General features: G+C 38.3%; 1 protein-coding gene across 1 annotated transcript; it reads right to left on the reverse strand.

Annotated features, from left to right (window-relative positions):
- Window positions 1-6,113: 6,113 nt before the first annotated feature.
- On the reverse strand, window positions 6,114-11,535 carry inab (internexin neuronal intermediate filament protein, alpha b). Its single transcript, XM_060860882.1, has 3 exons — window positions 10,352-11,535; window positions 9,622-9,746; window positions 6,114-9,405 (listed from the first exon to the last, which is right to left on the reverse strand). Exons 1-3 carry the CDS (start codon window positions 11,399-11,401, stop codon window positions 9,165-9,167), a joined length of 1,416 nt encoding a protein of 471 aa, XP_060716865.1. The 5' UTR covers window positions 11,402-11,535; the 3' UTR covers window positions 6,114-9,164.
- Window positions 11,536-12,548: the final 1,013 nt, after the last annotated feature.

Genomic DNA, 12,548 nt, shown 5'->3' on the forward strand with positions numbered 1-12,548 from the left:
CTCTCTCTGTCTCTCTCTCTCTCACACACACACACACACACACACACACACACACACACACAGAAACAAATAGACTCATTACCTGCATGGTGGCAGTGTTACCACCAAACGCATAACCATTAGCTTACCTGCTATTACAGGTGCTGAACAAACAAACACAAACAGCTAAGCGCTAACTGTAATTTCTGCTGGATCGATTTAAACAATGTTGTCTTTGTTTTTGAGAACCTTAATTGTTCTTTCATTCATTTTAATTTTGTAGTTAATGAAAATGTTTTAAAAAGAAAAAAGGTTATCTCTGTTTTAGACACTTTACACTATGAGAAAAAAAAAAAGGTACAAACTTATCGTTTTTCATGAATGGTACAATCAAGGCATTTTTTTTGCCTGCTAGAAATTTGTATATAGTGGAGAATTACAAAAATATTAAATCCACATTAAATGACATTAGTTTTTAGGATTTAGCTTTAAATGCTATACTAAAGAAAATGTGTACCTATAAAGGTGCAATGACAAAGAAAGCTACAGTTATTTTCTATTCAGCTGCTCTTTTAACGTTTATAAGAACATAAGAAATATAACGTACATAATAAAATAAGCGGGGAAAATCCATTATCGTTACTATTTACACTTAAATATCAAATGTATGCAATTTATCCTCTCAACATACAGTAATTATAATCGATCAGCTAGTCAATGCTTGGTGTCTGCATTTTGCTTGAGATGCTTTAACACATTTTTAAATTGTTAAATGTATGGTTTTAATAAGAGTTATTAAAAAGAGAATTAATACGAGTTATAAGGGATGAAGCGAAGAAATGATCTTGAGTAAATAATTTCAAGTGTAAAGAAAAAAAATTAATTTTAACATATAATTAAAGTGGATTGATTTTAGATCATGTGTTTGTTTGTTCTGTCACAATACTGTAAAGAAACAGGCTTGCTAAAATATTTAGTATTTCTGGAGGTAAAAATAGCTTCCCAAAAATGTTGTTTACAATGTTGTTTACATGCTAACTAGCCTCAGTGAGTGTACAGAGTGTGAGAGTTGAAAGAAGATGAAGCTGAGACTCACAAACTTCTTGTTCCTGAGGTATTTTTTCTTTACACTGCCAGTTTGCTAGCATGTTTGCTAACAACAAACAACCACACTGTTTTACAATGTAGCCCTTTTTTTTCTTTTTGGCATTTCTCTTTGAAGTAATAAGTGTCAACAGATGCTAGATAAAACTTTATTCTTGACTGATAGCAAGTCATCTCATTTGTATGTTTGCTAGTTAGCAAGCCAATATTGCTACACAAATTGGCTCTGTGCCTTGTCTGCAAAATATGTTTCTGTTTAAAAAAAGAAAAGAAAAAAAAAACGCTCCCTGCTTGTGTTTACAACTCACTTAAGGGGAGTTAAAAAGGCATGTTAAAGTGGTTTTATATAGCAGTACAGCTCTTTTACTTCTAATTTAACAGTACACAAGTGAGAGAGGTTAATCCAGGTTATATCTATGTAGCTAATCACAACTTTATACAAACAGTACTCAATAAAAGAGCAAAAGTATGATGTTCTTTTTATACAACAATTCTATATACAAGAAATTCATATGGAGTAACTGATATTTTAGAGATAATATAGACAAATGTTCTGATTATTTTTGTTAGCGGAAATAGATCTCGAAGAAGCCACACTCAGTTTATAGCATGTAAGCTAGCTAGCTAGCTGATGTCAGTTTCTAGGTTCCTGTTAACGGGTAATAGTTCGTCAATGCACTTGACATTCCTGTCAATGCAATTCTTCTTCATCTTCTTCCTCATGTTTCCTATATTTTAGGTCAGTAGTTAGATTTATGACTAGTACTGTAATTTGCTGTGTCCAGTGACGATGACACTGATGTTGCTGATGCTGCTAGTGTGGTAAGTAGAATTTTACACTGATAAGCAATAGCGGTATAGTGATACAAAAACTGAAGTGTCCCAGTGCTATACTAAATAAAAGAGCTCCTGAAACAGCACTCCACCAATCAGATTAATGGACCCGAGGTCACGGTTGACATTGGTCAATATTCAGCTGAGGTGCCCATGAAGAAATACCTTACAGCAATAGTTATACAAGTGTGTGTGTGTGTGTGTGTGTGTGTGTTCCCTGACGACTGACAGGGCACTAAAATGGGCTTGGCAACAGTATCCTAGGTAACAGGGCCTCGAACTCAGTGAACTTTGCTGGCTGCTTGAGAGAAATTCTTCTAAGAGCCGACGTCTTTTCTGAGACCTCTTTGTCGTACCTCCCTGCTCAAGGCCTCATAGAATCTCAGACAAATTTGGATCACTAGAATTCTTTTTAAAGATTATATCATCAGGTGAGGAAGTAAACTCACAATATTACTAATTTCATGTATCATTTGGTCCAACTGTTATCTGTAATCTTGTTCTGGCTAAAGGAATTCATATAATATTGTTACCTTTGAACAAACATGTAAAATGTGTGCTTGACCTTTATCATGGTGGTGGGTGGTGAGGGTGTTGGGTGATTGGATTGGGAGGGATGACTAATGAAATTTCAAATGAAAAGAAATACATTATTGACTTGGACTTATCAGGCATTTTATCCCAAACCTGGTAACTTGGAAGTAATGACTTCGCAGCAGTTAAAATATTTACAAAGATATCCACCTTAAACAAACATCCATACGAAAGCAGGAATGTCTAAAGAAAAAATATCAAGGCTAAGATCACCTTAGGCTCTGGATATTGATATTGACTCGAACAAATCTAAGTATGTGAAGATCTTCTGTAAGTGTCTTTAACATTTTTAGATATTACAAGTTGTGGTTCTAGTATTGTGTCACTAGACTTCACTACTAAGAGTATAATATTGCTGTTTCACAGCTCCAGAGTTCCTGGTTTGTTCTAAAGCTTGGGTTACCATCAGTTTATGCCATGTTTGCATGGGTTTTACTCGGGTTCTTTGGTTTCCTCCCATCTCCCAAAAACATTCTGTCACATCCATCGCCATATAAATTTAAACTCCAAACATACCTCAGCTTCCAAACATGATGACCATGAATTGCACTACAAACACACACAAACAAACAAACAAACAAATACAAGCACTCTCTCACTCACTCACTCACTCATTTATTCTTTCACTCAATCAAAAGTTCTGATCAAAAGTTTGCATACCCTGAAAGAAATTGTTAAACATTGACATTTTTTTGGAAAATATGACTGATAATGCAAAATAATTCTTTCTTATTTAAGGATAGTGGTCACGGGAAGTCATTAATTATCACATAATTGGTTGACTCCTTTTTAAGCCTAATGATAACTGAAATCACCTAAACAACCCTGTACAGAAGATTACATATCCTTGAATGTTTGGCCACATTATAAACACACAGGCTGATGTTAAGATGTTTTGTTGATACTAAGCCACAGTCAGGTGGACCAAGAAAGATTTCACCCACTACTTCAAGAAGAATTGTTCGGGACAAAGAAAAACCCACAAAGTCCCACCTTCAGTATGCCAGACAGCACCTAGACAAGACTCACAGCTTCTGGAGAAGAGTCAATTAGAGTGATGAGACCAAAACTGAACTTTATAGTCACAACCATAAACTCTATTGTTCCATTCTTTCAACAAAGGACTACAATGGAAAGTACACCATCATCACTGTAAAGCGTGGTGGCGGATCTCTTATGTTTTGGGTCTGTGTGAGCTCCAGTGGCACAGAGAAGTTAGTGAAAACTGATGGGAAGATTAATGCAACATGTTATCAGAAAATACTTGCAGACAATTTGCATTCTACAGCATGAAAACCGCATAGGACGCTTTTGGATGTTCCAGCATGATAATGATCACAAGGCAAGGATGACCCTGTTCTGCCTTATATATTAACTTGAGTCCTATAAGACATATAATAAATTTGTTTTTTGCTTCACACTCAACTTTTCTTGTAAAACAGTACACACCTTGCAAATTGACCCAAGCTATGCAATCTACTGAGCACAACTATAGATAGATAGATAGATAGATAGATAGATAGATAGATAGATAGATAGATAGATAGATAGATAGATAGATAGATAGATGGGGGCAGCCACCATTGATGAAGTGTCTGAGTTGCACTTTCATCTGCATATTCTTGTGACACATGCCAGTACATTTACTGACTACTCCAAATTGCTGTAAAGATGTGAATGGGAGCTGAGAGATGCACAGGAGTCTTTAGCAAGGTGTAGAGTTTACTGTCATATCATCATACATATTGATCCTGGAACAGGCTTGAGATCCATCATGACCCTGACTTGGACAAAGCGTTAACTGAAGATGAAGAAACAAACACATTTTTGCTTGCTTTTATTTATTGCTTGTAGAAAGGAGTTAATCACTTAATAAAAACACTTTTGTTCTGTTGAAAGATGCGATGCAGCTTTGTTAATCTCCCGTAGGGGAATTCAAGATATTGACATTTAAAGTGTTTTTCTCATAGCACTGCTGATATGTGTATCCTGCGGTGTGTTGGTAAAAATACATACAACTACAGAACATATGAATAAAACACACTAGCATGTACAAACCATGTACCATTTTGCCTAACCATCATCTCCAAACCAATATATTTTATCCAGTGCCTGCCTGTTAGTTTTGTTCTGCACGATGAATGAATCACTAGATTGTGTCTAGATTGTGAATTCACAGGACGTTTTCCACATCAGTGAGAAAAGATTTTTCAAATCTGTTAGATGATATCAGGTAGGAGGAAGGCACACACAAACACACACACACACACACACACACACACACACAAACCAAAGGAGAAAAGCAAACATACAGCTCAGTGTGTGTATGTGTTGTGTGTGTGTGTTGTGTGTACAGGGAACACTCCCTGCTGCTTGGGAGCACTGCAGGGGTATAAATCTTTGACAAACTGCGGCATGCGCCACAACCCCAGCACTCCCACTGGAGGACATGTGTGTGTGTGTGTGTGTGTGTGTGTGTGTGTGTGTGTGTGTGTGTGTGTGTGTGTGTGTGTGTGTGATACGTGTTCAAGCCAGTACGTGCCATCATTGGTACAGACTACAAGGGCGCGGTTGAGTGTGTGTGTGTGTCAGAAGGTTTTTAAAGCTAACAGAGAAAAGGAGGTCAGCATATTCGTTGCACTGTGTATTTTTTTATTAATATAGGCATTATTCTCCAGGAGAGAAAAGTGTCAGAGAATCAAGTCAAAATCAAATGTTTACTGTCTATTATCTATTTCATTTGATCTGTTGATCTAAGATGATATTACAGATAGATGACATGTTTAAAGAAAACCTGACGGCTTTGCTATGCTCTAGGTATATTGCTTTGTTCATGTTCACTTGTCCTTTATAGGAAAGAGTCACTGAAAATCAATATAAATTTTCCCTGACTGATAAACTTTATTCTGTGTTGAAATGTTTCTTTCAGGATGATCCCATCTGACCCTATCAGCAGGGTACGAGGGCTTGCCAAATGGTTTGATGAGGATGAAAATGATTACCAGGGGGATTAAGGGATTAATGGAATCACATTTCTCTTTTTAAAACCATTTTCCACTGGAATCATCATCCAACATTTGGTTGATGTTCTGCACTCATAAAAAGTTTTATTTTAAATTTTCTGCCCCTAAACAGAATGTTGTTACAGAGGAATTTCCCCAAATGTGGATTAAATGTTTACTTAAAATGACATTCAATTTCTATTTACTTTTAAATGGTGTTCATTCTTTTAAAACGGCTTTGAGACTAACTGATAAATAAATCATTTTGATTGGTTTGATGGACCTTTGGAGATTTCTGGTGAGATGATGTATGCACATTTATGCAGATTTAATTAGATTAATAAATATGTTATACACAGCTTTTAAAGAATATTAGCTGAACATGCCATTATTTTATGTATTTTATTCAAAACTTACTATATATCTGACAAGCTAAATACAGCTAAATACAGATTTGATTTAATTTAATTGCCACATTTTATATGTGTATGTATCTTTGTATGTAACACAATTACACCATTTGGTATAATTTTTGGTGGAATTGAAAATGATGGTGTAATAAACACTTTGGGAAGGAAACAATGCAGAGAAACAGTGGCATGGACTTCATAATGCTGAGTCTTTATTGGTCATTGGTGATACAGCAGTAGGATAAAGGATAAAGACTAGAGTGCATAATCTACATTCATTTCCTACAGACATCATTTTATAGGTTATTCATTGTAGCATTGTAGTATCTAGAGAGACAACGATCAACAGAGCACATTCTTAGCAGAAACAACACACAAACCCACACACTGATAGCTTCAGCAATCTGCTGGTGATTTAAGGCAATTTGATAATCTAAAGCGTAAAATAATGTTGACTTGTGCCTTTTGTATTTGTTAACAGTTGCTCATTGGATTTTTGTTGGCTGTGTTTTTCATCTGAAGCGTCTTGCAAAGCTTTCAAAATAGCAACATTTCATCTTCCAGCATAGCATTTTATTATTTGCTTAGACACCCCGAAGGTGAAAAGTGTCTTCTAGAAAGTGTTCAGAACCCAATATTTGTATTATGCAGGTTTGGGGACCCACAAATAATACATTTGTGATTTTTCCCTTGTGCTAGCTCACTTGTTCTAGCTTGTCAGCTCATTGTCAGATGCTTAATTAGTTGAAGATAGCACAGGAAACACTTAAAACACTAGATGGCAATGGGTCCCCAAACGATGGATAAGGACAAACTTCAATATTTGCCAGAACTTTCCTTAAAACCTTTTTAACTGTTTAATTGGGAACCGTTTGGATTATTTTGAATGCACAATCTACTGAATTTACCATCACCATTTTCAGTACAGGCTATCCAGCATAAACCTCTATAACATGCTGCAGTACAGTTGATTGATCACAGTGAAGAGTGCAGTAAGTCAGGCCTATAATGCCTTTAGGCAAGTGGTGTCAAGACCTGGCAGTGATCAAGTAGAATTATAAAATTCACGCTAGCACTGATTATTAGTTAATTAATGCAAACTGATATTTAAGGGAAGCTTTGCATTGTGCATCAATGATAAATCTGTGTATTTGTGGTATTTGTATATTGCAAGTCTGAGCCATTCCTTACGAATAATATATTTTGTATTTTGTAATAGAAGGTGGGGGTTTTGAGAATGGCTTATGTTATTTTTTCTTGTGCATTTTTGCTCTGGGTCGAGATTATGGATGATAGTATGTTGTGCATACGTGTAACATTCTTCTTTAATTAATGTCTTTCGGTTTGTTAGCCCATGCTACATTTGTGCTAATATTTGTCATTAAACTGAAAAGCAAGACCCTTACATTCACAATTACTACCCATATTTCCTCCCAAATTGGTCACCTGCCAGTTCTCACCCACCTACCAGCTTTCTAGTCAGGGAGTATAAAGGCTACCACATACTTCCACTGAGACATGTGAAGTCAACCAACTATGTCTCTATCCTGTCTCTAACTGCTGAGTCACAAGGCAGTGTAACACACTCAGAACAAAGCGCTATCTGCCCTCTTCCTCATACATGAGCTCAAAGATGCCTATGACTATCACTGTGATTGACAGAAATTGGGAGCATGCCGTTCCTCCTAGCAAGGGAGCACAGCCTTAATAAAATCCCCACTGACAGAAGGTGGTGTGTATTTAAACTTCTAACAACTTTTTGTCTTTATTTCCAACCTAGTTTTACATAACATCCTAATACAATCATAACCTGAACAATCACGAGTAAAATGTCTTACTATCACACATACCAAGCAGCATTGTGCACTTATTAGCTGACACAGTCTACTGTGATGTGATTCAATGCATGAGTGACATACCTGCAGCAGGATGAATGACTGGGGAAAAGAACTGCATGGCAATAATGGAGTGGTGTATAACCCACATACCCTTGACATGCAAACAGGGAATAAACATCATGCATTAATTTCAGCTGCTGCTTGCACTCAAACAGGGGAGAGTCAGATTGGCACCATGATTAGTCTTGGAGAGGAATTTCGTGTTTTGGCAACATGTTTGGAGGAAATGACCTGGGATGTGATGCTACTATGCCCAAATGTGTGAACGCAGATCCAGAATCGAATACAGATAACGATAGGACTAGTAGTAAAACTAAAATTTTGGATGAAACCAACTACACAAAACTAGAGAAAGAGTTAGCAACTAACATTATTGCCATACTGTACAGCAGATGTTGTCAACTTGTTGTCAACTGTAGCAGAGTCAAGTCTAGGTTTAAAACATGAGCCAGCATGTCTTCTGAATGAGATCCTTTGTTTCAACTCACCCAGTCACACACACTCGTATTAATTGTTTAGCTGAAGCTTATTGACCAAAGGAAGGCTTTACACACACTGGACAGAGAAGATGTGTGTTTAGAACCGAAGCATCTTATCTGTCTTGTCTGTGTCTCTTGTTAAAAGTGGTAACGTGAAGCACCATTGGGAAACAAAACATTTTTGTGTTTCATTTATACTCATGAAGAAATCATAAATCTTTAATCATTAAAAGATTTTAGTCGCCAGTTATGTTTGTGACTTAACTAGACCTTTATAAGCAAGACATTTTCACAAATATATGTTGAATACCCATGGAATAAATAAACCAACTATATAATAAATAGATAGATAGATAGATAGATAGATAGATAGATAGATAGATAGATAGATAGATAGATAGATAGATAGATAAACAAACAAACAAACAAATAAATAAATAAATAGTGTGCTGTTTTTGTTTTTTTGTGAAATAAATATTGAAGATTTGTGAACTGATTAAGATTTTATCCTGAACGCACTGTGCATGTTCACACACACATACATGCACATAAGCTTTCTGGAATGTGATGAGTGTAGCCTGTGTTAGTGCACTTAAGGTTTTTTTTTAAGACAACACCTATGCAGAACAATGCAGACCTGATCAGCTAACAAGTAAGAGTAGCAGAGAGAAAGAGTTGACTGTGCCTAAATAGTGTGCAGTCTATCTTAAGGGGACAGACGCCCTGTTGCTGTAGTTGTAAAGTGGAGATTGAACGAGAAAGCTGATACACTGGATTCCTCTCTCAGACATTCCTAGTGGAGGAGAATTGTTGGGGTGGGGGTGGATGGGGAAGTGAGGCGTGAAATAAGGAGGAAAATAAGACTTAATTCTTTGAGGTGACAGCTTCAACATCTCCAATATCATGCTTTTCAGCCTTCTTGGAAACGGAGTTGTCTGACCCGCCACTCGGTTTGTCCTCGTCTTCTCTCTCCTTCTTGATGTTCTTGGGAGAGCTGGTGTAGATACGGCTCTGGTAGCTGTAGCTCGGGGTGCTGGACATAGAGCCTGGAACATGGTAGGTCATGCCTGTGCTTAGACGGGTTTCCTCTCCTTCCAGCAGTTTCCTGGTAAAGGTATGACAAAAAAAGCAAGGGGTAGTATTGAGGGAGGAAGGATGTTGCGCGAATAAAGGGGGGTTAAGTGTAAGAGAGGTGAGAATTCACAGTTATCACATTTCTATTAAAAAGGATATAAAGAGCTTCTCTACTTACCTACAATAGACAATATCAATTGTAAAAAGCGCTATACAAATAAACTTGAACTGAATTGAACTGAATTACCTGTAAGCAGCAATCTCAATATCCAGGGCCATCTTGACATTCAAAAGATCCTGGTATTCCCTCAAGTGACGAGCCATCTCGCTCTTAGTGGTCCTTAGCTCATTCTCCATCTCACCAATTGTGTCCTGGTTGAGGACAAATTTAAACAATATTATTTATATCAAATTAATAATAATAAAATAGGCTCTATCACATTTATTTACATTTGTACAGTTTTGACAAACTGACAAAACCCTTTCACACACTAGAGAGATTTTAATTTGGGTGGGGCATATTAACCCCTCACACTCCCAGAACCCAGAAACAGGTCTAGACAGACATATTTTCACTCCCATAACCACATTTTGGAGTTACAAATAATGTGCTTTAGAATTAATAAATAAAATAATAAGATTAATCACTAGGTTACTGTACTACTTCAAGTCGATACTAAAATAGGTACCATCTACCTATTTTAGAAAATAGGAAGAATTATATAACAATTGTACTAGTTGTGAATACATTATTAGAATACAAATATTATAATAATAAAGATGGTAAATTTAGTAAATGTTGATTTCAGGACCAGGGACAGAGAGAGTTTTCATCTTTAAGTCAAAGACAAATGATTTAAAAAAAAAGAAAAAGAAAAGAACAAAGAAAGAAAAACGTATAGAGGTGTTTTGGACCTAAAAAGGACATAATCCATCTCGTATTATCCTACAAAATAGTCATAAAAATCATAACTAACCTGAAGGCCAATGACCTCGAGGTTGTGACGGTCCTCCATCTCGCGGATCTGCCTGTCCAGGGACTCGTTGGTGCCCCGCAAGCTCTCGATCTCGATTGTCCTGGACTGCAGCTGACGCCTGAACTCATTGACCTCTTCACGGCTGGCGCGGATCGCCTCGTTGCTGCGGCTCGCCTGCTCGTTTAGGTCAGCGAACTTTGAGCGGTACCACTCCTCGGCTGACTGCAGATTTTTAGAGGCGAGCGACTCATACTGCGCGCGAATCTCCTTGAGAGCGTTGGTCAAGTCGGGTTTGGCGACTTCGAGCTCCACGGACACCTGCGATGCCTGGATGACGCTGGTCAGCTCGGCCACCTCTTCGTCGTGCACCTTGCGCAGGAAGCCGATCTCATCCAGCAGTGACTCTACCTTCCTCTCCAAGTCAAGGCGCGCCAGAGACGCGTCGTCTACATCCTTGCGGAAAGCCTGCAGTGTGCGCTCGGCTTCGTCGCGCCGGCGTGCCTCCTCCTCGCAGCGTTCTTGCACCTTGTGCAGCTCCTCTTCGGCGGCGTCACGCTCCAGCGCAGCGCGCTCCCGCTCGGCGCACACCTGCTCCAGCTGCGCACGCAACTCCCGGATCTCCTGTTGGTAGAGGTCAGCGAGACGCGAGGGTTCCGTGTGACGCTGACGCAGCGCCCCCAGCTCGGCCTCCAGCGCCTTGTTTTGCTGCTCCACGTATCGCACTTTTTCGATGAACGTGGCAAAGCGGTCGTTCAAGCCCTGCATCTGCTCCTTCTCATTTGTGCGAATGATTTTCAGCTCGTTGCTCATCACGGTGCTTTGCGCAAAGTCAAACGTGTCCATCCCCATCGGAGAGGTTGATGATGGGTAGCCGGTGCGCCCGATGCGCTTATAGGAGCCTAGACCCGAGCTGGTGGTCCTGGACTGAGACACGGACCGGTAGCCGCTTCGGGGTGCACTCATTCTGGACGGGGACGTCGAGAAACGCGGAGAATCCCCGAAAATCTTCCGGTAGGATGAAGAGGAATAGACTTCGGATCCGTAGCTCATTTTGGCGTTTGAGGACGAAAGGAACGGAGCTCAAGCTACAGAGTGTCTCCCTTTTATAGCAGCAGCAGGACCGTCCCAATCGATGTCACCCTGCTTATAGGCTATATCTTCACACCCAGATTTCCGGCTGAAAGTGTTTCAATGGGGAAACACGCCAAAAAAAATGAACAAGCGTCCTTAACTTTTTAGGACACTTTCTGCTCCACAGTATAGCGCGTTTGAGTCACCTTATTGATGACTGAGAAGGGGAGGCAGGATGGAACTGTCCGTTTTGCCGCAGTGCTGATGTAAGCAAGAAAGCAAAAAAAAAAAAAATCCTCATAATTTCTCTGTGTCTGTGGTGTCCATGAAGAACACCCATGCAATGCCACCACCACAAGACACATTTTATTACAAGAAAAACTATTGCCGAATAACCAAAGATGTTTCTCCAGACATAAAAACTAGCCTACCGTGCAAAAATGCGTAATATGGTCTGTTTGCGAATGTAGTTATTAAACTGTAATTAAAATATTAATTATTAGACTATCATTAAAATATTTGTCTTAGTTGGCGCATATTTGTGTCGTGTAAGAATTTATAGGCTAACTGTTAAGTTTTTCTTAAGCATAATTGTGAACGATACACAGTTATAATGTAGTACAGCCGATAAATTTAGCCATTAATACGCCAAAACTCTGACGTCATCGTCTTGGCTGGAGAAAATGTGACTGCAGTACACTGCTGCCCTCTGTCGGAGTCCCGGTGCAATGCACATGCTTATTCTGAACAGATTCCCAGATTTTAAAACTTTAACACAGAGATATTAAGATATTATTTATACTCTCTTACGTTTCTTACGTTTGCCCTCTCTATTAATGACGAAGATTAATGAATGAATGAATTTTAATTCTCTAATTATTTACAGTTTTTAAATGAGTTAATAGGAAGACCAGATAATTAGGCGGTTATAACATTTTAATAAATTGTAAAAAATAAATTAAATAAATCTTTAGATTAGATTAGATTAGATTAGATTCAACTTTATTGTCATTTATCGTTATTTATTTATGATTTATTTTTGTATGGTACTTTAGGCATGGGTCATTAGTTTGTAATTATTTTAACGTAAAATGTGTGCAATTTGACCTGACATATGACCACACCC

The sequence above is a fragment of the Tachysurus vachellii genome, chromosome 24 (genome assembly GCF_030014155.1).
Source record: "Tachysurus vachellii isolate PV-2020 chromosome 24, HZAU_Pvac_v1, whole genome shotgun sequence".
Classification (NCBI taxonomy): domain Eukaryota; kingdom Metazoa; phylum Chordata; class Actinopteri; order Siluriformes; family Bagridae; genus Tachysurus; species Tachysurus vachellii.